Raw genomic sequence first — 25,991 nt, forward strand, 5'->3', positions numbered from 1 at the left:
TGTTGGCACAGGAACAAGCCAGTAATAAACTCACGCTGAACACATTTAGGCTAGCTTTCCAACCATCAGTAGTATGTGGAGTATGGCTAAAAAAATGGTTTTAAGAGAGCAATCACGTTATGGAAAAAAATCAAATTGCCTGGAAGAGCAGGCATGCTATTTTCTATCTGTGCAGCAACCTCCATAACTAGGACTTTAGGAACATTTAATGAAGTACTCTTGCTGGTTGGGTAATGACAGTCCTACTCAGCCTCTCTTGCTTTAAACATCTTTTTCTGAGTGGTAAGTCTCAGCTCTTCTTGGCAAATGTGCTAAGAACCAGCAAAAAATGCCTAACACTTCATGCAAAGCTTTGAAGGCAAGCTCTCTTGTAGCCTCCTACATCTTGAGCTAGAAAATACTGGCATCTCCTTGCAGAATGACTTGAGAAATACCTCTTGAAGTCATTAGATATTTGGCATACCTCTGATTCAGCGGAGAGCCTCCTTTATGAAATCTCCATGAGCACTTTTTAGCTACCTGCAGATAGAGCTGCTCAGACACTGGGACAGCCTCTTCAGTTCTAAGACTTTTCTTCACAGCTATTCTCTAGTTGTGTAATGGGTTTGTATGAGGACTGCACCTATCAGTTCTTTATTTCATTAGTCCTTACACTATTTTGGCTTTAACTTCAAGATTTACCTCAAAGGTGTATTGACCTCCTCTGCTCCTCTAATATTATGAGTGCTTCATCTCATTATTCACCTCCTCAGTTGTTCCTACCTTCTAAAATAAATAGCATGATATATTTGAAATTTTTAAGGCTACGCTGGAAAGCAACAAAACTTCCTGAGATTGAAGAAGTCGGTTATAAACATCATCCATAGCTTGAAACTTGTGGAACAGATTCTTGAGTATCTGTCTTGTCCCTTTGGATTTCCCTGTTAAATAGGAAGTTTACTGGGTTATCTTGATAGTGCAAGTGTTACAATCTTCGCTAAGTGGGCCCTAACACAGGGCTAATACCCTAATACAGCTTGATGCACAAGCTATATTACCTCAGTCTTCTAAAAGCACTGGCTTTATTTACATCTGTATTCTAGCCGGCGGGGAGATGTGTAAAAATAATTAACAAAACATTGTAGCTTATGTACACATCCCACTTGATTTCGTGTTTGTAAACACAAGAGATAATATTTTGTCTTGAAGGAGAGCCAAATGTTTTATGAAAGGTGGGACTTCACCACAAACAAAGCATTTGGATACAGTGTTCCAGTTCGGTGCCTTACACCAGATCATCTGAGAGGTGAGTCTGCATTTTGTTCATTTTCTGTGCTTACGGATGGGGAAGTAAAGGTTTAGGTCAGGGTCATTACCTGTACCTAGCACAGAGCTGGTACGTGTGCTAAAAGGTGCCCTGTTACTAAAATGGGATAGAAAACAGTTTAAAAGATGAATCCATTTGAACAGGAACTAAAGAATCCCTCTTCAGCAACAAAAGTGAACATCCATTACATCAGCCTAGAAACTAGGCACCATCACAAAAAGGCTGAGGTAACCCAGGACAACATCTCTTCTACGCAGAAAAGGACTCCAAAAATCAATTAGCAGTTCGTTTTTTAATTAAATGGAGATTTATACAAACAAATATCAGAACACTTTGGGGAAATATAGGCACCAATTGCCATAGAAAGGTTTCCTACATCTCAGACAAAGGCCATCAATTCTTCACTTTCCCAGTCTGTTTTTTTCTGCAGGGAAAGCAAAGCCCAAAGCCTAATAAACCCAAACATGAATTATCTGAACTCCTTTATTCTTTTCAGACAGAAGGAGGAAATTACTTGCTGCTAAAGATGTACAGACTAGTCATTTTGCAAATGGTGCTATGAAGCTGATCAGAAGGGAATGTGTTGTAGCATAATTGCCCTATTTCAAAGCATTATCCTGTAATAACAGTCTGCAGCATGGCTGTGCTTCATTGAAAGGGAGAGAGTGCTACATCTAGCATGCACCTCAGTGCATGCACATTCCAGAGGGAAGTACCCTCCTTGTCTGCTAATGCTGGAAGGCAGCCCATTAACCAGCTTGAGCCTTTTAGATCCTAATTTCAGGGCAGGGAGATAGCTGCAACCAGTGAAGCAAGTGCTATTTGCTATTTCCAATTACGACCCTTGTGATTAAACCAAGCTCTGAGCCCTTAAATCCTTTTCCAAAATACAGACCAATTTTTGTTCAACAACAGTATGAAAACACTTCCTGGCACCAGGCCAAAGGAATGTGCAAGTGTGAGCTTTTCAAAAGCTATCTTATTAACTCAAAAATATTCTTGATTTTTTTGGGGGGTTTAAAACAAACCGTGTTATACAATGCTGCAACGTAGGAAAGCTGTTGGTGTAGAATACTTCCCTTCCTGGTTGCTGGAGTTCATGTCCTTGGGTATTCATTTGTTTGCAACAGCAGAAAGTTGGTCCCGGATCCTTCCTAGACCTTCTAACATAGTGTCCAGTGTTTCTTTACTCAGTTCCACAGTCAGTGCAGAAACAACAGGATTATTTCCACATAAGGCAGCATCTTCCTGAATCTGAAAACAGGAACGCAGTTGTTAGGTGTATGAAAAATCCATTGATGTTTTTTCCAGTGCCACTAGGAAAGTCAGTGCTTAATGGACAGGTTAAGAAAAACTTGGCATCCAGCTCCATCCTGAAGCCCAGAGCCCATTTTCTTGCTGTCAGCCTTACCCGTGGAGTGCACTCCCTTTAGCAGAGCGCCAGTAAGCACATTGAGCCGTGAATGTGGGGGAATTCTGAAGAGCCTCATGGCAGGAAGCCACATCCCTATCAGAAGCATCTTAGCAGATACCCCACACAACACGTAATCACATCCCACACACAGAAATTAATTGTTCCTCCTCCTCTGAAGCCTACCCATCCCATTTTTACTGGTTTGGGGGAATCAAGAGTTCTGTAGAATATGAGCATTAACTTTGGCTATGCTCCCTGAATGACAGATGGGGACAGTGATGGAAATTATTAGTAATCAGAAGACATCTCCCAACTAAAACATACTGCTGAGTGACTTAGAACTAAAGGCCAATGGCTTCCCTGTAATTTATCTTTCTTTCTGTAGAGAACAATGGTGGCTAGGCACAAGTACGCTGCTTTCTCTCATCATCATGCAAAGAAATCTCTCCCTCACCACAAAAACATGGCTTTCATTGCAGAGATCATTCCCAGGTTCTGCTGTATGTCAAAGTCACCTCTGAGAAAGTCTGTGAATTGCTCAGGGGCCTCACTGCTCCTACCCTTCAGGCAGTAAGCAAGCACCAGATGCCTGTCCAAACTATTTTGTGCTGCCACTGGTAAATCAGGTGTTGGACTCAGTTATTTTGGTCCTGTACAGGTCCTGACATTACCTTTAACTGCAGCAGGCAAGTAGGGACTGCCATTCTGTTGATTGTGTCTGACGATGTCTTGATGTCCACCCTCCAGTCCATGTCGACCAGCCGAGGCAAGGAGACTGAGGGATTAAAAAACAGGGATCAATTAGGCCTGGCAGCACACGATGCCTCCAGAACCCGTGCCTGTCACCATACACATGCCTCTCTGCTAACAGAATCCTGCTGGTCCTGTGAAAAATGTACGGCTGTAGTGCTACTACCTGGCTTCACATCATTTTTATGTTGTAATAAGCCAGTCAATAAGGCCTCCATGTGACGCTGGAATAACAAACAGGGTTCTCCATCATCACAAGCAAGGATGCTAAAATGCAAGACAAGCACAGCTAAATTCACAGAGCAGCTAAGAGAAGGGGAGCAATAAGTTATCTTCACCTCTTCATACCCTGCTTGCAAGACTCAGTGTTTAATCATGAGTTACTCTGGGACCTGCTATACTCTGTTCTGTAACTGGCAAGAAAGCACGTAGGAATCTTCTTAAAAACCAAGCAGTACAGAACTGGGAAACCGGAATCTTCACACGTCCTGCCAATTTGTTAAAAATATTGAAGATGTAGTTTCAGTTCCATCCTAGTCAGATCTCGCATTAGAGAAATCATTGAGGAGTCTGATGCAACATCGACATCCATAGTGCTGGGGCTGCAAATTCCATCAGCCTTCCACTGGGAAGGAAAAGGTCCAACTTGGTTGCCCTGCCAGGAAACTTGTGCAGCTGGCCCTTGCTGCAGAGAAGAGATGGGGACAGTCACTGGTGATGGCATGTACTTAATGGAGTACTGCACATTGCGCTGTGAGCCCCTGTCATCCCCACTTTGCAGCTGTTGCATTTATAAGACACATAACACCTCTCGCATCTTTTTCAACTCTATTTTCTGGTAAAAGCTGAGCTACGCTTCTTGTGTTCAACAGTGCAGCATCCAATTTCCTGGGAAAACCAGTAACTTCTCGCTAGAAGGAAGTCTACACTAGGGACATGGGAACAATGGCAAACCCTCTCAGTTTGAAACAGGCATTTGCAGCTAGTAGGCTTAACTACTGTGTCAGAACAAATGAGAACCAGGCACACAGGGAAACATTGTTCCTGTGTGGCTCAGGCTTTTGAAATGAGTCTGAAAGAAACGTAGGACCAACCCCATAAAAGATCTGTAGAGAGATCATAGAATCATAGAATATCCTGAGTTGGAAGGGACCCTTAAGGATCATCAAGTCCAACTCTTGACACCGCACAGGTCTACCCAAAAGTTCAGACCATGTGACTAAGTGCACAGTCCAATCTCTTCTTAAATTCAGACAGGCTCGGTGCAGTGACCACTTCCCTGGGGAGCCTGTTCCAGTGTGCAACCACCCTCTCTGTGAAGAACCCCCTCCTTATGTCAAGCCTAAATTTCCCCTGCCTCGGCTTAACCCCGTTCCCGCGGGTCCTGTCGCTGGTGTTAATGGAGAAAAGGTCTCCTGCCTCTCGACAGATGATCGTTTATTCTTAAACTCAGTTTAAAATCTCAGCTGTGGTGCTTGCTAAGTTTGAGCATCTTTGCAAAGCCTTGGCAAATAACTGCTGGTGGTCAGGTTTGGTATCTATTTAAGGGTATCAGAGGGGGATGAAGAAGCAAAGACTAAACCTGTACTGAATGCTGCAGAAAGAACTGTTCCAACAGGCAACTGCAGCCTGCCTGGATTCTGCATGCCATAAGGTGCTAGTTTCCTCCCTGAGGGCCGATCCCATGTGATCCCAAGCTTTCCTTCTGCTTCCTGGTGCTCAGAGGAATTTGTCTTTATCGGGAAAAGGCTCCTCCTCCCCTCAGAACTCCAGGGGGCACTGCAGAATTGGCTGCCTTGCTCTTGTGTTTGGAAGAAATTCCAGTTTACAGTCCATCAGGACCAGCACTTGGCAGTATTTGCAACAACATAAAATGCATCTGTTTAGTCTTGTATGTTAATTTGCAAAGATTGATTGTTGGCAGCTTGGAGGGACAGGAAGCCATCCACATTTTCAGATTAACACAGAACTATCAGTTGGAGTGTCGGTTCTTTAAAGCACTGCCTTGGCCCCTGTGTAATATGTGTTGGATATTTCATGAATATAACATTAAAATAATCCATCATTTCTTAAAAAAATAAATTACAACAGGGCTAAATCTAATAAATACAAAAACACTTCATCTCGGAGCAAAGCTCCAGGAGCCATACACCCAGCCTTGCTTCTCCTTTGTGCAGACCTAGCTAGTGTGTCGCTGGCATGTCATGCTTGTTCTCATTTCCTCTAAGGCATGATAGTGTTAAGGATACAGGAAAAAGCACTGCGTGTCTTGGCAACGCTAGAACAATGTTTAGACTAAGCAGCTGCTGTATTTACTGTATTAGCATTATGCAATAGTTTCCTCCCCCTCCCTATTTTCTACCATTTATACTATTAAGATTTTTGAGGGACAGTGGTTTTCCGGGTCTTGCTATAGTGTTTACTTCTTGGACATCATCTCCTCTGCAGGCTAAGAGAAAGGCCAAGAGGATCTATGCAGACCTCAGAGTACTCCTGTTATGAATCAGCTCTCATTTCTAAGTGCTACGGCTGAAAAGAAAACCTCTTAAGGGAAAAAACAAACGAGTATAGCTGTGTGGAGCACTTAACTAGGAGGTTACTCACTGACTGATGCTACTGATAACATTTGCACGGCTTAACTACATCACGCTTTAGAAAGGTGAGGAAAAAGCAAGTTATGAGTGTGCCACATCTGGAAGAGAAAGAATGCATAGAAGTGACTGAATGTGCACAGATAAGGCATTCCCCAATACAAACATATGCTTTGCAGCTCATAGTTGTTGGCTATGGACATCATTTAAAGACCTGAATTGGGAGGTCAGAGTGCTTCATATTCAGAAGTTCGGCAAATACTTGCCATGTCCACACTGCATTCTGCCATGTAGCAACAGATCGAGCATTAAGTGAAATCGCTCCCAGACTGGAAACAATTTAGCACAGATCTGAATACAAACTTACTGGCTGCTCCTAAGCTGAATGATGCCCCAAGCATACAGCTTCATCTAAGGCAAAGGGTGCTATCTTTGTGCTGCACCGCACTGAAACACTCTGTGATGCACAGTGCTGAACTCCAAGCTCGCTCAAATGACCTCAGGAGCGTTAATTTTATCAGAACGTGAGACGCTACTTACTCTGACTTGCTTGTGCCTCATTCCTCCAAGCACAGCTGTGAAAAGAAGGGAAAAAATGGTATCAGCACTGGGCTCAGCTCATCGCGGGCGCTGCGATTCAGCCCGCAGCGTGCCCAACACGGCCAGAACCAAAACCCTGCGCTGCCAAGCACCCACGTAGCAAACCAGGCGAACCCACCTGAACTTCCCAACCGAAAGCGGCCGGTAACACTCACACGTTCTCCAGGATTATCTTAGTTAGGAGATTCTTCAGGTTTTGGTGGAAGTCTTCTGGAAAGAGCGCCAGGACATCTTCCGCCCTCGTCAAGCCGCGGTACACGACGTGCCTGGTGAGGCTGTGCAGGGCGGCCACCAGCTGCAGGACAGGCAGACGGGAGAAGGGGGCTCCAGCCCGGACAAGGAGCAGCCCCCAGCCCCCTCCACCCCCGCGGCTCGCCTCCACCTCGCACCCGGGGCCACGGCTCCTACCTGCGCCGCCTCCTCGGGGCTGGCGGCGATGGCGGGGCAGGCGCGCTGCGCCAGCGGGCCGAGCCCGGCGGGCGGGCTGGAGAAGCAGTCCTGGCACAGCTGCCGCACGGCCTCCTTCGACGGCGCCTGCCGGGGAGCAAAGCGGGACGCGCTCAGCCGCCGCCGCCGCCGGGCAGGGAACGGCCCCCGGCAGCGCCGTGGCGGCGGCCCCGCAGCCCGCTCACCTTCAGCAGGCCCCGCAGGGCGGCGAACTCCCCCTCACGCAGCGCCGCCATCTTGGCGCCCTCAGCGGGGGCGGGAGCCGCGCCTCAGCTCCCGCCCCGCCGCCATCTTGTTGGGGCGGGGCAGGGCGGGCACGCCGGGCAGTGTAGTCTTGGTTCTGGTCCTGGTCCTGGTCCTGGCCCTGGCTTTAACGCGGGATAAAAGTGAAAAAAACAAAACAAAACTGAAAGCTGTGAAGTGTTTCAGCCTCAGCTCCCAGTCCGTAAAGCGAGCTGCTGTGACAGTTATCGGGGCTGAAGTGCAGGATAACGTTTTGCACCCAATTAGCGTGCGTCCTGCGTCAAACTTTACAGACCCACACTGCAGTGCCCTTTCTGAAATACCTGACGTGATTTTTATTTTTTTTTTTTTGGTCATTTCTGTCAGTGCAATGAAGAGCGAAACCAGACCCAGAGCTTAAGCCACATGTAGTGCCTTAAACCACCTCACCACAAGGGCAAGGGTGGCACCGAGAGGTCTCTGGCTGCAGGCCACCCGCACGGTGTCTGCTCCTCGCTGAGAGGAAAACTACCTGGCACAGCCATGCTAGGATGATGTTGTGCCGGCCCAGAGCTCGCCTGCTGCCGTGCAGCTCCAAGGAGCAAGAGCGCACGTGGAGGGGACCAGCCTCCGTCCTTCAAGAGCCTGCAGGCATTTGGGCAAAGTCTGCTCTGCAGCATGCACAAGGTAGGATGTGCACCATGTGAGTGGTGCATGGCCCGGGCTGAGGTCAGAGCCTCGGGTACCTGGCAGTGCAGTCGTGACCTGTGTCAACAGTGAGATCGCTGGGGTGAGAGCAAGCCCTAAATTCTCCCTTCTCCCGCTTTTCCCTCTCGGATGTAATCAATTGTTTACTGTCAGTGCAAATCCCTTTGGTGGATGCAGAGTTTAGCAGTAAACATGCTGTTTTCAGCCAGTGGGAACTGGAGGCAAAAGATTTATCATAGCATTGCTGTAATGATATGGACCATTACCTTAGTAAACTGTGTGCATTTTACACTTTATAAAAGATATTCAAATAAATCCTCTTTCCGAGAGAGAAATTGTCTCTTTTTTGTCTTGTATAATTCACAGCACATCTGGTGCCAGAATATCTGTGTAATCTATGGGCTTTCTCATCACCTTTTCTGTCAAAACATCTTCATTTTCATTTGCATTGTTCTCCTGTAGGCAGAATAATGCATGGTAAGAAATGCTAATGGGATGTCATTTGCATTGGGCTCCACAGGTTTGGCAAAGTAAAGGGATTCCTATTACTTTCTCAAGCTGGGAAACCATGAAGAGCAGTAGAATCCAAAGGGAGAGTATTTTATTTTCTAGCATTTTTCGTGAGGAACAGGAAATGAGTCTCGGGGAACAATTCTGGGGGTATGAGTGTACCATCTGTGGCCTCTTCAAATTACTTAGTATGATTGATGAGTTCAGAGAGCTGCAGTATACTCGTGCTGCTTTCTCTAGCTCTGTGTTACCGATCAGGTTAGCCCAGTGCAGGCAGTACATTGTGGAAGGCTGAAGGTCGGCCGTATGGAGTCTTCTGAATGGAGATGCCTTCCTGGCAGAAAAGATGTGCTGCTGAACGTAGGTGGTAGGACTGAGTGGGCAGTGAGCCTTGTGGATGCCATTTGCTTATCCAGGTGGTAGAACTGTGTAGCTCCTTACTCTGATCGGAAAAGGAAAAATAGCTACACGGGTTCAGATTACAGGAACTGTGACATTGTCTGTTCCTTCCCAAGAGGAAGAACCTGGAAGATTTGATGATGGTCCCTCTTCCACTGGTGCCACAGCTGTCATTTCCACCTACACAAATACGGCAGTATCTGCAAGCTACACGTTAGAACAGACCAGAAGGTGAAAGGAAGGAGGTCCTCGTTTTTGTTTGCAAAATTAAAGGTTTGCAAAGTAAGCGATCTACACAATTGCATCGCAAAGGAAAAAATTGTAGCAGTGGTTAGAGGTCAGGATTTAAGAGCCAGGGAACTGGAATCATGTCTTTCTGATTCTGCTTCAGCTTTCACATGAAGCCAGGTAGCTTCATTTTTGTCACCCAAATGACAGAAAGGTAACGTAACTTCTGTGGCACGTGAAGCCCTGCATTAACACATGCGGGCATTTATTAACATCAGCAGTGAAATTAGAGGTTGTGAAAGCATAAACTGGATGAAAGTGGTATAAAAAGGCAGCACTGTGTTACAAGCTCTGGACAAATAAGCCTCAAGGGAAACAAGAGAACTGAATACAGGCTATCACTTAATCTTGTAATTGTATCATTCATCTCTTAAATTCTTCCTGCTTGTTTTGTTTACAAACCCATAAAACCAGCATTTTCTACAACCAGAGGTAAGCAGAATTTTTCTAACTGTTAAAGCTTCTGAAATGCCATCCCCTGCTGAGGAAGACAGTCACCAAGTTTTGGCAGGGCTCTTCTAAAGCAATCATTTTAAAACACTTCCATAAAAGTCAGATTGATTTTGATGCCTAGTTAAGGACTTAAATGTACAGAATAACTTTGTCAGACAAAGAGGTGGAGGGATGCAAAGGGCGGCTGGGGGCGGGGAGCAGAGGGAGTAGATAACTGTTACTGCTGTGAAGAAGGATAGGCAAGGCAAGGGAGAACATTTACCCGTGAGTCACATATTCAGAACAAAGATACTGCCTGCCAGTAAGCACTGCTGGCATCGTGCTGTATTTGTTCTTCAGTCCTCCTCCTATTGTTGTCATTTCCTCGCTGTGGGGACCTTCTAATTATGAGGAAATAACGACAGGTTTGATTTCATATCGAAATCAAAGCACTCCTTGTGTAGCACATGGGTGGTCAGAAGCCAACAGCAGTGCTTAGTTAACATGCCTTATCTGAGGATGAGGAAAGTTTTGTTTCGGTTTGGTTTGGTTTTGTCACCGTTTTTCCTTCCTTTCCTACTGTCTGTAGCTGTCCGCAAGGACCAGGCCTCCAAAGTCAGACTTCCTGAAGCAGCAGAGGGTGAAGGGTGAGGTTGCATCATGTAAGAGAAGCTGGTCCTGTGATCAGTGTGCTTATCACGAAGTTTTTGAGAAACACCAGCTCAGTTATCTGCTCTGCCAGAGGCAATTCTCTCTGAGTGTGAAAAAAAAATCAGTTAAAGCAGCGAGGCAGCGTGGATGACCTTCCTAGGTCTTCTCACAGCCCTTTTTTTCCATGATTTCACATCTGCATCACCCAGTGGGACCCAGCTGAGAGCTCTGAGCCTGCCGATGCTGTTGCTCAGCACTCTGCAGGAATTGGCTTGGCTCTCAGGCTGCTGTTTGTCCGGTCACTAAGCTCCGGAAAACTAAGCTCTGCTTCTGTGTAGGGCAAATTCACTTCTGCCTAGGCCTGGGTGATGCAGCTGTAGTGATTTGGAGCTCTCTTGGTTGAGCCAGCCTGGGTATCTACAAAAAGGAACAACAAAAACATTTCAGAACTTGTAATTCGTATGGGGAGAGAGGATTGGTGACCTTCTTGGCTGGGATTGACTTGAATGAGTAGGGAGAAGGGAGGTGAGGTGGGAAGGGATGGATTTGGAAGGGTAGTTGGGAGGTTTCTGGGGGGAATTGGAGACTTCCTGGGGCTTGGAGTAGGAGAATAGTTATTCATTTGCCTTTTCAGTTAAAATAGCAAATTATCTTTGTTTTCTGTATCTACTGCTACCTGGCTAGCAGGCTTCATGGTCATGAGAGTCTTTGTGTCCTCACAAATTCGTGTGGTTGTAAGGGAACATGGGTAATTACAACGGGCAAGAAGCAGCCCCAGGGAATTGCCTTGTTATCAGAAGCATAGGCAGCTCTCTCCACTGGTCTCTGAGGTATTTAAATATCTCTGAGGTAATTAAATATTCCTACCTGGAAAATACTGGGAGGGAAGATAGGGAAGTTGCTTGTCTGCCTTTTTTTTTTTTTTTTTTTTTTTTTTTTCTTGATGGAGAGAAACTGCTGACCTGTTTTTCAGAGAAAGAGAGAGAAAGGAGGGGGAGCTAACGGGAAGAGCTGGGTATATCTCACGTATGAAGCACTGTAAGAACTATGTGTATTTCACATCCAAAGTATTTCTCTTCTACAGAAGTCAGCCATGGTGACAGAATAAATTCCATGAAACCGCAAGACAAAATCAAGAGATGGAAAACTGAATGGAAGAATTTCAGTAAGTCAGTGTAAAACATGCCTTGTATTTTTAGACATAGCTATATAACTCCAGTGACAGATAAACACTTTGCAAAAATGTCATCTTTGTTACAGTCCATCAACTAGAGTGAGCACCCAAAATAAATGTAGCTGAGAGGGAATGTGTTGTGAGGAAAAAGTCAGTCTTGCTGTTCCTAACAAGGTAAAAAATAGACATAATAAAGCAAGCAAATAACTTGACAAAACCCATTTTGCCAGCTTTTTCTCTCTCTTTCTCTCTTTTTTTTTTTCCTTTAAGATGTAAAAAAGGAAATGAATAAATTTAGCTTCCTTACAATTTTTGGTTGTAGAACTTTAACCTTTTACGCTCCAGGAAAAGATGCTGACAGTTCTAGCTCAGTTTGGCTGTTCAAGGCTCCCTCAGAGAGAAATCCTTGGGATAATAAGGTTCTGATGGGAAAAACGGTTAGGCTTTTCCCTGCATTTATAGCCTATATTCGTTGGAGCATCTGCTGCAGAACAATGGTTTCTTCTTTGTGGGCTTTCTGCTGCGAGGCAGGGCTGTGCTGTATAACCGCACCCTGCTGGGTGTGTGCAGCTTCCCTGCTGCAAGGAAAAGTGAAGCTGTTCTCCTGCCTTGCCTAAAAAGAGCTCCATAGTAGGTGATTCTGGGTTACAGAGCAAGTGAGATAAAGCGTGAGAGACATCTTTTCCTTAGTTACTTCTGCATTATTTGTGTTTTTAACAGTGTTTCTTTAGCAACAAATGAACAAATAATAGGAAAGAAATTTTCACAGAGCATGCATGCATACTTGGGTTTACTAGTACTAGCTGCCTGCTTCTCATCAGATTCTCCAAACAGGACTTTCCTGAAATGTCTCCAACTTTCTGAAGTCCCCTTTATACCATCTTACGTACTGATGGACGTGTTAGCCTCTCCATGCCAGGGCTAGGACAGAAATTTCTTTTACTGTTGTTGTTACTGGGAATCATGCTTAGATGTTTTACTGGTAGGGCAAATTTCCCCCTAGATGTTTGGTTACTTCTGTACTAGTGAACTAAACAGTGACAAAGAACATTCCTAAGGCCATTGCTGTTAAATTTCTCGTGCTGTTCTTGGCATTGTTTCCCCTCATACTGACTGTCACTCTCCCAGGCAGCTCCAGGGTTTGGGTCAGGAGTTAGCAGGGACTAGGAAGTAACCCCAGTGAGCAGTATGTGTATGGCCACCCAGCCAAAGAGGCTGAGAGCCACACTGATGAAAACTGTCCCATGTCAGTTGGTCTTTGCAACAGAAACCACTCCAGAGCATGTTTAATTTACTGGCAGCATGTTTAATTTACCAGCACAAATCGAACTTTCACATTCTTATCTTCGCTTCTTTTGCTCCAGTTGCAATGAGCTTTCCAGAAGACTTGGTCTCTGTTTAGTCCATCTAACCCACGACATGAACATCAGTCAGCAGAAGCTACAACAGTCCTCCTAAGCTCCTGTGCCTAAGGGCAGAGAGAGACTGCAACACATAAGCAGGCATGAAAGGTTAAAACCCAGGACTTTAATCTTCCGATTATGAAACCCATGTTATTTTAGGCATGTTGGCAGAGCTCTGTAGGGGAGCCCAACAGTGCAGTGTGAGGCATTTTTTCTACCCGTGGGTTATCAGCCCGCAGGCTGACTACATGGATTAAAAATAAAATAAAATAAAAATTGTCTTGCATTAAAAAAAAAAAAAGAGAAAAGAATAAGGAAAAGGAAAAATGGGCTTTGCCTGTACCTTTTTCTTTCATTTACATTTGTGTCACAAGCTAAGAAGCTGGTACAGCATCAACAGCATCCTAATGCCCATAAGAAAAATCATATTCTTAGTAATAAAATTGCTTGTCCTTTTCTAAATTGGAAGACAGAGGTCCTAGCTTTTAAATTAATGCAGCAGAGGCATGGCATCGTGTATATGTCAGTTGAACTGGAGGTAGGCTACATGGTGACCAAGAGACAATCTCTGTACCCCAATCAGATGGCAAATAAGTCCTGCAGAATTTCAAGGCACAGGGTTTTAGGATGGCCACCTATCTGCCTGTCAGCAGTTACCCACTCACAGAGGAGTCATCAGGAGAAATGCCTGTTTGTGCAGCATCCACTGCAGTGCAGGCTGACACAGCTTCAGGACACCTTTGTCACCAGCCAGAGGACTTGAGGGAATGGCCTGGAGCTGGGACAGGGGAGGGTCAGGCTGGGTGTCAGGAAAAGGTTCTTCACCAAGAGGGTGGTCGGGCACTGGGACAGGCTCCCCAAGGAAGCTGTAACAGCACCAAGCCTGCTGGAGTTCAAGAAACATTTGGACAATGCTCTCAGACACGTGGTCTGATTTTTGGGTGGTCCTGTGTAGAACAAGGAGTTGGACTCAATGATTCTTGTGTGCCCCTTCCAACTTGGGATGTTCTGTGATTCTGCAGTTGGATAGGAGATACTGCATGGGGGTATTTGTGTGTCAGGCATACCTTCCCTGCTGGCAGTGCTTCTCTAATAGCTGTATCCTATAGAGGGTGAGACGCTTGGAGCTATGATTTCTCAGGACACTACAGCAAGATTTGTTACAAGTTGCCTGACAAAGTTCTTAGATTTCTCCTAGGTAGAAGATCCACAAAACTACTTGTATCTACTTCTGTGAAAAATTTTGAGATTTAAAGATAGAAAACATCAGGCGAGTACTAAGTATGGCTGTCTTTTTGAAACAAAGCAATTAAAATATTGAAAAGTTATGCAAATAATGCTACTTGACAGCAACCTTTGAATGTGCATTGATTTAAAACTTTGCAGGCACAAAACCAGGGATCTTGTACTGAGCGTTTTGACACATATTTCTCCAGTTCAGAGACATTGATTGGTCTGCATGATTCAGGAAAAAATCTGTATTGATCACTGCACCTGACAGATAATTCTTGCCTTAAGGACTTGTCTATGTTCGACTCTTTTCCTCTTGAAATTTCCACTACTTATGTCTGTTGGTGAATCCAGATTTTGGGAGCATAAGAGTAGGGTAGAACCGTTGGAAGCACGTTGCTGGCATTAGCAGTGTTGGCCTGACTCTGCATGGCTTTGTGCCCTGTGCATTGTCAGTCTGTCATTTGTTCCAGTGGCTAACAGAGGTCCAAGCAGTGTAGAACTGAGATCTTTCCTGGTCGCACTGATGTGGCATTTGGCTCCAGCTCTGCTCACTAGATAGCTGTCATCCTGACAGATTTTGAATGTTCTTATGAATTTTTTAGGGATGGACTAAAACCACATGGTTATTACTCAGGTTTGTACTGCTCAGCGTCAGTTCTCAATCAGCTTTCCCAGATGACAGTATTCCTTCTTCCCTGCCCTCTGTGCTGAAGCAGCCAGCGCCTTCCCAGCTTCAACTGCTGATACTTGAGACTCTTCAGACGGGACTGCTAATTAGAGGATGAGACCACTGCTGACAGATGCGATCTGTAAAGCTCTGTGCTAACAGATACTCTCCATGTGCTGTGTGTGTGGACACTTGTCTGTATTAAAACTGGAAAGTGAGCAGCTTAGCACTCTTGTGAAGAAGCCACTGCACATTAGTCGCTCATCTAAGGTGTTTTCTCCCCCCTGCTGCAATATTGTCCCTATAAAATTTGATAGACCGGTCAGACTGTGTCAGTTCTTGCGCTTATGAATGTGTTCAAACAGTAAAGTATCATAAGAGCTAAAGGAAGCTGAACATTTTGCAGCAGAAAGCATTTGGCCAAGCATAATACCGAGCCTTTACAACTTTCCTTATCCAAGATCTCATCCAGACTTAACAACTATGCATTAATGCTCACAAAACTCCTGGGAGAAAACTTCATGCAACGTATCTTACAGCAGTGGAGCTTCATTTGCTTTTTTAAAGCTAATTAAAGCATTCTTTGAAACATTTTCCCCGAGGTGTTCACAACCCCGACAGTATAGCAGAGTCAGTACTGGCAAGACAGAAGGAGCAAACCACCAGGGACAAAAGTGAGACATTTAATCTCTCTTGTAAAAACAAAGAAGCAAACAAACCACAGAGCTGGCAAAGGATAAATACAAAGTTTAAAATTCATGGAAGGGGACATTTCTCTCCTTTTAAATACATTAGCCTGTTGCTGTCGCTCAACGTGACTTGGCCATGCTGAGGTTGGGCGGTGAAGCAAAGGCCAACACCAGTTTGGGCTCCCGGCCTCCCCCTTTAATGTGGCTCCTGCCCCACCCTGCCGATCACAGTATGGGGGAGAAGGCAGAAAGGGAAAGGCTCGAACCTGTCAGAGTTCATTGGTTAGCTGCAGCTGCCAGAAAGGGCTCCTTCAAGGCTGATATGTAAAGCAGCAAAACTTAAACGTGCTGTTCAGTTGCATGGTTTCTTTCTTCCAACAGAGGCACTTACCTCCAGCAGGCAAGTGGTTAGTAGGTTCTGTCACTGGAAAACATTACTAGCAGGAGAGTAGTTTCTGTGTAGACAGTCCCAGCCACTCTGGTGACCTCTGGCCAGTTTAGGCCTCAAAACTGAGTGAAACATCAAGGGCTGACTCTGAGAATGCAGTGATGCCAGTATCAACAAACAGACTAGAAATATTTCATCAGTTTAAAATTCTGTATTCATTACCAAGTCTTGCTACAGCACAGCCCTTTGGAGTCAGCTGCAGGCACAAGCCAAGGTTATGGTAATGCAACCTGTAATCTCTGCTTAACCATTTTTATTCTGCTCAAGTTTCTTGCTTTCCTTCCACTTTTCCAGTCGAAACCCCACTTGATCGCCGTCTCCTGCATTGCCTGCCTTAACCACTGCGTGCCGTGGGGCCTCCCAGCAGGGAGCCTCTCATGCTCCAACTCATCCTCCTGGGATGGGAATGCTGCCTGCAGGTAAGCAAAGGCTTGTGAATACACCAGTGCAGTGTTCTTCAAAGCGAGATGTAGGGTGTAGAGAGCACAGAACTACTCATTTTGTAATGTGAATTGCTTGTAAATTTGCAGGGCACTGTACAAAATGCTCCAAGGAAGAGGCCAGTGTTCAAGCACTTCACCTAGATGTGGTTGTGCTCAGTTTGTGCTTGTGATAAACGCAGGCTGTTAGGTGCGCTGTGGGCAGTGGCAGAGAGAGCTGGCATCACGCACTCATAAGCTTCAAGAAATTGGCTGGTCTTGTGGCTTAGGTTGCCTGCAGAGCTGTGAGGTAATGACAGCTGGAAAGTTGGGATCTTGGCTGCAACAAGAACCCCATCAGCTCATTTTGTGTCAGAGCAGGTGACAGAAGAGTCACTTCTTTAAATTGCATCTTAGTAAGGAAAAGGATTCATATCCCATTATCAAGGAGTCAGTCAGGCCCCTATGGTTGCAATTCCTGCTTTTTATTGGTTTGAAATTGTGATTACATAGGGCTTATTTCTGCCTTATGGGTTGGAATTGTCTTTTTGTTCTGTGTTAATACATGTATACTGACCAGTTCAAAGAAGTCCAAGTTTAAGCAATAAGAAATAATAATCAAGAAAATCATAAAACCTCAATTTATTTCAACAATACCGTCATCACACATAGGAAACAACAACAAAAAAGAAAACAATCAAAAAGAAGTTTCTTTCTCTAATTGCTTTGGGTGGCTTAAAACCCAGACAAGATGAGGTACACCCCATACACTCAGAAAAATCTCTGTAGAAATGCCTCAAAACAGACAAGAAGTACTGTAAATACTAAGAAACCAGAATATAAATGTCATCCTTCTTTCTTCTGCTCTACCTCATCACAACCACATTCTTAAATTGCTAAGGCATCATAAGGGTAAATGTCAAGGTAAATGCTGTAAAAATGCCCTTCCCTCTGTTATTAACATCGCCATGGACTATTAAAATTAAAGGGCACTTTAAAACATAATTGATTTTTCATTATTTATCTGCTATTGCTTAAGTGTGGGTAGTGAATCCCCAGAGGGGGTGTTCCATATATCCTAGATATATCGGATATTTCGCCTCTGGCCTTTTAGAAATAGCACAAATGTAGTGGTGTTTGTGCACCTACAATTTCAGGATATGAGCCAGCCTCTAACAGATGAGACTACAAAAAGATGCTTCCTGTAGGCAATCTATTTGTTACTGTCTTCTGCCAATTTTTATACGTTTTTCTAAAATATCTATTAGTGACCATGTTGTCACTAATGCTGTGGTGAATGCTATGTCCACTCTGTCATGGAAACTCCTAGCTCAAGTTATCCTGGAGCAAGAGCTGACTTTGAGCTTCTTGAACCTGCCATGGCTGGCCAGTTGTGTCTACAGCCTTTGTGTTTATGGCTGTTTGCACACATACGCTGGGAATAAGGGCTGGATAAGGACCGGGGCAGTACGAAACAAAATGGTTTTATGTAGTCAAAAGAAGAAATAATTCCATTTCCTTACTTGGTACCGACCATAAATTAAGAGCACGTTGTTTGCTGTGATAGCTCTATAATTTTGTGCTTATATTTCTGGTCACCTCAGAACAGCAGAAATTATCTAATTACTTTAAGACTTCAGATTATGTTAATGCCAAACATTATGCCACAAACAAATTGAATTCCTGTAGCTCTCTGCTGGCCTCTTACCAATGGGATAAGAAATATGAAACAGTACAAAATAATTATCTTTCTTTTAAGGAAAGCTCTTCGAGTGGGGCATGTGAGGTACATGGAAAGAGTCTTCACCCCCAGCCCACAACATGTACTACACAGTAAATGAAGCATGTTTAACAGAAATTAGTGCCAACTTTCACCAGAAGAAGTACCTGTTACCATTGTGTATGCGTTTGTTGTACCTCACAGTCCTCATTGCCAAAAATGTGGTTTGGATGGAAACATAATGAGCTACATTTGAAAGCACGGGAGCCCTCAAACTTGCATTTCTTTTGCCAGCATTATGCCTGCATTGGGACTGTTTTAGTCGAAAACAGGCTGGGGTTTTTTGGCGAGCGTTCTGCAACAGGAAACGCCAAGCAGAACAGCCAACAGACAGCTAAAATACCAGCACAAGTGCCCCCAGGGCCAGCAGGGCGTGAGCTCTGCCCTGGAGAGCACAGTGTGGTTGGTGGAGGAGAGCTTCTGTGTGTGAGCTGCCCTTGGCAATGTAACACGGGGCTGCTGTACCACGCCTTGGGGAGCTGAGGCAGAAATTGCCCTGTTGACTTTGCCTGGGTCATGGAGAAACCTGGTAGCAGACAGAAAAATAATATTAGATTTTTTTTTTTCCTGGCCCCACAGGGACTACACTTTTACTAAGCAAACACAAAAGCTAGATTTGCCCCAAATGTAAAGTATTTCGTTTCACTTCAGTCTCTGACAGCTTTTGATGTCCATTTTGCCTTTCCTCTGCAGGAACCAGTACAAGTTCTGTCCTGCTTAAGAAAAGGAGCAGACTGGGAAGAACCAGGTACATTAAGATAAAAACCAATGTGCATTTTCTGAACTGGGGGACGCTGGCTCTACAATGGCTACAGGCACCGAGTAATGAGAATGATTAGTGCTCTTGGAGCTGAAAACAAATAAAACTGTTTCCCATGTGTTCTTTCATGATGCTTCAGGCAGCGCTGTCCTGGCTGCACACACCGTGCTGGCTAAGGGGGAGAGAGCAAGCTGGTGGAGATGGGAGCTGTCGTTGACCGATTATTTTTTGAAAGCACAAAATTCTTGCTTTGTTTACTAAGCCCCATTGTTTCTCACTGACTTAATGTTATTTAATTGTTGGTTTATTTATTTATTTTTATTCAAAATGTGTTATGGATGTGGCTATCTGTGGTGTTTCAGCAAAAGGACCATGCAGAATGGAGCTTGCAAAAAAAACCATTCTGTTGGGACATGCTATATGTAGTCCTGACCCCTCAGCTAGGTAGGTTGATGTGATAGCCTGGGTCTTTTGCCATGCCAAGCAGAGCACCTAAGTATTGGTGTGCTTGTTGTTTTGTTTCCTGCGAGATGGTACATCCGGCAAACAAGCTGACTTCATTCCTTTTCCCCACAATGACAGCACTGTGCACTTGAATGAGGCCACAAATCAGCATCAACAATGGGATTCATGCCTCGTGGTACCAGAGGTTGCACTGAAGGGGTGCTGATGAGTGTCGCAGCCTTAAGAATGGTGCAGCTGAACCTAGAATTTTGTTGTTATTGTTTTGTTAATCCTTTATTTTTTTTTAATGCCTGTTGTTTAAACCAAACTCCCCAATATTTCTCTAAAAAAACATCTGCTTCTTACAAGTTTATAAAACTACCTTAGTTGATAGGTAAACCCAGTGCCTGTGAGCCTAATATCATCTCTAGGAAGTCATTCCTTGGCTTATAGCTACTGGTGTTGCCCTGTCATTGGGTACTTGGTTGCTTTTACCCAAGCCATGTACCTTCACTGTGAAAGATTGTGTTGGCAGAGCACCCGCTACCTGGGAGCAGGAGTTCAGAGAAGACAGCTGCAGACACAGCTTCATCGGTAGAGTTTTTCTCTGGCACCTACATGTTTGCTGAGGATTTGTGTCAGCTCAGGAAGAGGATTTATTCGTGCAACAGAAAGGCTGTACATTGGTAGCTGACATTTATAGTTTCAGTGTGTCTGTATAGAAAGCTGTGATTACACCAGGCAATATAAATATAGTAGAGCAAACGAGGTCTTAACAGACTCTCCAGTTCTGCCTGTAACTCTTCACGCCAGTGCTACATGGGAGCACTACTGCCTGAATCCTCATGTTGTCACGATACTTTGCCAATACAGAGTGATGTAATGTTGTGCAACTTCATTATGCAGTAGCACAAATACCGTGGAGCTGTAGCAGTGCTTCCAAGAAAAATTCCTTCCACCGGGAAACATGATACTTAAATCAACACAAGCCCAGGTTTTTGGTATTAAGTCAAATTAGTGACACCAGCTATTCTGAATCAGCGTGTCTGGAAGTGATGCAGAGTGAATTCTCGTACCCTGGGATACAAACCATTACAGTTTAGACAAGTACAGTTACTTAGTCCTTCAGGAGCTGTGCCCAGAGGCAGGAGCTTAAAACCAATCTGAAAACAGCAGAACTAAGCATGTGTCAGTCATTTATGCCTTTTCTCTACAACGTGGTTGTAACCTGTAGAGAATTAAGGTAAATGTGGGACAGAATATCAGAAACCCCGTCGCAGCAGTCCTGCCAGAACTGCTTATGATGTGTCCTCATTGCTGTGAGAGATCTCAGGTCTCCTGGTCAGCTCCATTTCCTGTTTTGTTTTGTTTTGTTTTGCTTCTCGGGCTGATTTTGGAGTGCATGGAATAGATTATGTTGCAGTGAAACTAAACTGGAAAGTGTTCTCAAGAAGTGCACTTAATGTGCTCTGACCTCAGTAGGTACTCAGCCCAGGAGACCCAAATGAAGATGGTTTGAATTAAAAAAAATCTTCAGTAAGTGTAATGTGGATGTCAGATCCTCAGCATCAACTCTGTAGCTCTGCAGATTCTTGGTCTACTGAACTTTACAATGCAGATGTAACCTCATCTGATTTTCAGCAGGAGGTGTGACAGCCTGCAGCTGGCCTCTGAAAATCAGGCTTCTAATTTTTTTGTTTATCTCACCCATGTATGAAATGGACTGAGTGAAGTTTCTGTTCCTCCATTTAGTCATCAGTGAGGTGGTGTGTACACTGCAAATGCCGTGTCATTGCTGTAAATGTAGAGGACATTCTGATAACAGTGAGGAAAATGTGTCACACTTTGTATTTTATAGCCCCAGAAATATTTTGCAACATATATAACTGGTAAACACTTGCAGTTGTTGCAGCCACTTCTGGAGTGGAACATGTCAGGTGATTTATGGCACACGAAATTGCACTATACTTGTAGGAAGAGAGAAGAAAAAAGCAACTGCATAACAAATCCTACCTCCTAGGTAAAATCAGCGTATTGCAGCCCAAATTGGATTTAGTCTAGCATTGGCCTCTGCTTTTATAGTAAAAGTCAGTGTGAATTTTTGAGTACTCAGGATCCTCCCTGCTATGTGTAATTGGGAAATACAGTGTGGAAATTATCTAACTCAGTAAACTGAAGAAAGGGTCAGAACTAGAAAAAATGGGGCAGTAAGCAAAAATCCTTGATATTTTTCCTGTCTGCCATTCTAAAAACAAAGAAATAATCATTTGAGATACTAGTTAATGTAAGGACTTACATTAATAAGTACATATTAAACAGCATGTGAAGAAAGTGGGATGTTGATTAGTTATTAAATATATTATTAAATATGCTGCATTTTCAGCAGTTCATTCTTTTTTTTTTTTTTTCTTATTAAGCAGAAGGAAACAGGAAGCATAACTCTTTTGGTATCACCGCTGTTTTGAGTTTGATTCAACTAGGAAAGAAAAGTCTGGAGTAAAAAAAAAAATACTTAAAAAAAAATAAAAAGAAAAGCCCTCTTTCCTTCCTGGAACAGGAAATATGAAAATAGAAATAGTCTACTTCCAAATCCTATGGAAAGAGGTGAAAATATCTCTTTTTTTTTGCCAAAAGGATTCTACATTAGTTCTGACAAGTCAAGTCTAGTGACCTAATCCGTTTCAGCTGTAAATATGCTTATTTGCTTTTTTTTTTTCTTAAGTGTCATAGTAAACACTAGAGCACACAGAGATCCTAACTATCTTGATTTTCAAGATTGCTGTCACGTGCTCTCAAACAGTGGCTATCAGTCTGTGAACCCTGGACCACCATCCCTCCGTAAGACATCTGAGTACAGTCCGTGGAATGCTTGCTGACCTCCACCTGCTGAAAGCCAGTTTGTGTTATCAGTACTCCAGTTAAAGTAACTACAACATGTAATTGTTTTCTAAAATATTAGCATTTTATTAAATAGATGTCAAACACATTATTTATTAATCTCCTGATTGCTAAACACCAGCAGCATAAAAAATGTTCCAGAGATTTCCTGTCCCCCTTTGTTATTTTCTTCCAGAAAATTAGTCGGGCTGTTAATTACAAAAGGTTGAGAACTGCTTTTCTTACGCTCCAGGTTTGGGCTCCAGTATTGATTCTGAGTTAGAAATTTCCTGTCCCAACTCTCTCTGTTCTCTTGGCCAGCTTACGTAAAGCCATAGCTTGAAAAACTGATGCCTTAGATTTTCAGATGTCCAAGGGAAGCTTAATTTTCAGAACCAGATAGATTTCTAATCCAAATAGGTATGCCTCAAATACTGTGCAGTTCAAAACCCAAGCATCTTGAGCCTCAAATTCTAACATTCTCCTTCCCTTGGAGTCATGATATTTCCCATGTTTGTAAAACCATTCCTATTTCTCAAGATAAAGGAGCAGGAGTGGATGTTTGAATTGTTTAGGTCTGGTACATGACTTGACTAAAGGAGCAGTCGGATTTATGGGGGCTTGAGGAAAAGATGAACCTCTCCCAAATGCTAAGGCCAACTCTCCTCTCATCTAGTGCAGGAAGATTTCTTCCAGAATACTTTCTTACTTGCATTCAGCAGCATGCATTCATCTCTTCCAAATACAATCTACATGATTAGCTGGAACTGAGTCACCCCCAGCCTAGGGCACAGGATACAGGAGGATTTTATTACAAGTTAGGTTTCCTGGAGGGAAGTCCAGTTAAAGAGGAGGTTCACATTCTCCCCAGTCTATTGTTCAGTCAGACTCGGACCCTGGCCTTTTCTGTTTATTTATCCAAACAGCCCCACCGCCTTGCATACTGTTCTGTATGTGTACAGTAAACACTGGAGGCTCACTGTAGTGGTAATAACATGTTGCAGCTATAAGCATCCATATCTTCCTAGGGTCAGCTGCTCATCTGGGCTCCTTCTGCCCTCCCGTCCCTGTTGCCAGGCTCACACAAGAAGGTATGTGCATACAGCCTGTATCCTGTGCGCACAGACTTTCTTTCCCCTGAGCACTGCTGCCTGCTGGAACTTTCATCAGATGAAAAAAATATCTTTCTGTCAGCAAAATATCTCTTTCAGGGGTAAGGGAGGTGACAGAAGAATTCATTGCTCAAGTTTCTGTATTTATTGCAGATTTTGGGGGGTTAAATTTATGATTTAGATTTATATAGAAAGGGACAATGTGGAATTGGATTATGGTCAGTTAGAATCAGCTTCACCATCTTTGCAGTTGAGGCAGTGACTACATATTTGGCGACAACATTGCTTATCTCATCTTAACCCAGTTATTTCCTTTTGCCTCCTCCCAGAATCAGGTGCCATCATTGTGCCATGGAATTTTCCTCAGCAAGACATCTGCCCTTCACAGACTTGGACAACACAGACATGGAAAGAAATATGTCTGCAATTGTAAAGACAGAGTGAATGAAGAACAAAGAACATCCCTTGCTAGCTTTCATTTGGCTAACACAGGTAAAAATAGTGGTGGAGATCCTTTCTGGCCATTAATATGGTACATTGCCTGCTAACTAAACACAGGGTACCTGGGGTCCTGGATAGTCTGCCTGAGCTGAGATTTACGCACTTAGACAGGTTGCCAGTTTTCAGTTGCTTGTAACGACAGCAAAATTAGACTAACCAAGAATCTCTGTCACTGGTAGAACTACTCATTTATAAACAGGTTGACATTCATGGTGAAAGTCGGATCTGTCTGACGACATGTAACTGCATACCTTTCACTTTTGCCTTTCACTTTTGCCTTTCACTTCAAAAATCCTGCGTAGGCCTGAACATCACCTCGTTCTCAAGGAGCAACCCCATGCACTAGATAAAGCCTGACACAGTATCTCTTCATGAGGAGAACAGGTGAGCATCAGTCTGTTGCTATTTACATATGTGCCCTACTTGATAGAGCTACTGACCTGTGATGTAACGTAGTGCTAGCCCAGGTGTTGCATTACTGATGTCTCATTAAAGGTATTTTTTCCACAGTTCAGGACTGTGCCTTTCCTTAGCTGTGACCTCAGCAGATGCACTTTGTGTTGCAGAAAGAGGATGTGAGAGAGGGCACGTGCTCAGGGCATAGTACGCTTGGCACTGGTGAGTGATAATCCAGCATAAATTACTGTCTAATTGAACTGGTTTTGCCATTTGGATTTCACACATTTCAGCAAGGTGTGCAAATGGTGGGGAAGGGAGGCCATTTTATTTGTTGTATTTTTTTGATTGCAAAGCCTGAGTGTTGGCCTTATGTCTGTTCTAGTGAATTGGCACTGCACACACACACACAGACTTGGATTTCCTTTATGAATAGCTGAAATTCCAGTCTTGCCTGGCACAAGGGTAAGTTTCACATAAAGAACAGCCTCTGTGGAGAGTTTTTGAAAATAAATCAAAAACCTGAGAGACTGAGAAAAATTCTGAGAATTGGAGATGTGACAAACCGCATTGCCCAGCTTCTTACTGGCACGGTTAGGATACGACTCTCATCCACACAAATGTACAGTCCTAGACAAATTCCACAGCTGGCACTCAAACACCCAAGTAAGCTCTCTGCAGGAGAGCATGTCTGTACACACAGCCATTTGGCCACCGTGCAGTACTGCTCATAAGCAGTACGAATACACGCATATGGGCTTCTCTAGTTCCATACATTCATCCTCGCAATCACAAGCTGGGTTCCACAAGCACACAGGCCCCGCTAGCTTACAGAGTTCTCATACGCAGAAGATTGATGCTCAGTCTGCACCCTCATTTAAGTGAAGTAGCTCTTCTGTCATGTTATATCCTTTCTCCCCTACAAATACTACCCATCTCAGCTACGCTGGTGTAGTTTATAGCTTTTTGCTACAAAAGAGCTATCTCATAACAAGAGATAATTTGGGATCAGAGGTGTCTGATAACATAGAGGAATACTCCTTGGAGCTGTCATTCACTTGACCATCCCTGTAGTTTTCACAAGCCATGCATATTCTGGGGATTTGCATCTTACTCCGCGTATTCAAATGTAGTCTGTCAGTCAAATCCCTCCCTTTGTGCACCGAGCCTTCTCAGCCTCTCTGCTTTAATCTTAAAACATAGCCTCACTCATCACTTCTGTGCCACTCTAGAGTATCTATATACATAGAGTTTAACTGGTCAAGAAAAAGGGGTATAGTTGCAGAGTTACAACACACTAACTCTGATAGTCCCTTTCTCTTTGAATCACTGAGGGTTTTCTTCTTCCCTTTCGTGCCCCACCACAACATGCTCCCCCACAGCATGACCCCTTTCCTGGACAGACAAACTAGGATCCTTTAGTTACTAAAGGCATTGTCCAGTTTAGCTCGAGTAGTACTGCTAAGTCTGAAAGAAAGGACCTGGCATTTGCAGCAGGAGTCAAGAGTAGAAGAGAAAATAAGCACTGAACTAAAAACCAGTAAATTCAGACTGTGGCACCTGGCTGGGTGTTGTAGTTCCTCCCATCATCAAGCAAGTTCCAGGCATCCCTGGGAGGTGGGGATGATTTGTCAGTGACTGTGCTAGTTCAGCAGCACATGCCACGTGACAACAGATGAGAAACCTGCTCAGAGTGGAAAAGGCACGTCTGCCCATCATCCCACCGGTTGTGGGAAGGCTAAAATACACACATCAGAGCCACTCTGATCA

The 25,991-nt window shown here is 44.0% G+C and overlaps 2 protein-coding genes across 5 annotated transcripts in view; one reads left to right on the forward strand and one right to left on the reverse strand.

Annotated features, from left to right (window-relative positions):
- Positions 1 to 1,579: 1,579 nt before the first annotated feature.
- COMMD9 (COMM domain containing 9) lies at positions 1,580 to 7,444 on the reverse strand. Its single transcript, XM_027458516.3, has 6 exons — positions 7,294 to 7,444; positions 7,070 to 7,195; positions 6,817 to 6,956; positions 6,602 to 6,636; positions 3,392 to 3,495; positions 1,580 to 2,560 (listed from the first exon to the last, which is right to left on the reverse strand). The coding sequence occupies exons 1-6, from the start codon at positions 7,342 to 7,344 to the stop codon at positions 2,420 to 2,422; spliced, it is 597 nt and encodes a 198-aa protein (XP_027314317.3). The 5' UTR covers positions 7,345 to 7,444; the 3' UTR covers positions 1,580 to 2,419.
- Positions 7,395 to 25,991, forward strand: part of PRR5L (proline rich 5 like) — a 67,720-nt gene continuing 49,123 nt past the window's right edge. Inside the window, exons 1-7 of one of the 4 annotated variants that reach the window (XM_038179133.2) lie at positions 7,395 to 8,017; positions 11,403 to 11,483; positions 16,227 to 16,351; positions 18,825 to 18,879; positions 23,654 to 23,816; positions 24,128 to 24,209; positions 24,336 to 24,443. The gene's annotated coding sequence lies outside the window, so the exon portion shown is untranslated. The remainder of the gene's footprint in view (positions 8,018 to 11,402; positions 11,484 to 16,226; positions 16,352 to 18,824; positions 18,880 to 23,653; positions 23,817 to 24,127; positions 24,210 to 24,335; positions 24,444 to 25,991) is intronic. The other 3 variants (XM_038179131.2, XM_072039036.1, XM_072039035.1) reach the window with 3 other exon arrangements.

This window comes from Anas platyrhynchos, chromosome 5, assembly GCF_047663525.1.
Source record: "Anas platyrhynchos isolate ZD024472 breed Pekin duck chromosome 5, IASCAAS_PekinDuck_T2T, whole genome shotgun sequence".
NCBI classification, from domain to species: domain Eukaryota; kingdom Metazoa; phylum Chordata; class Aves; order Anseriformes; family Anatidae; genus Anas; species Anas platyrhynchos.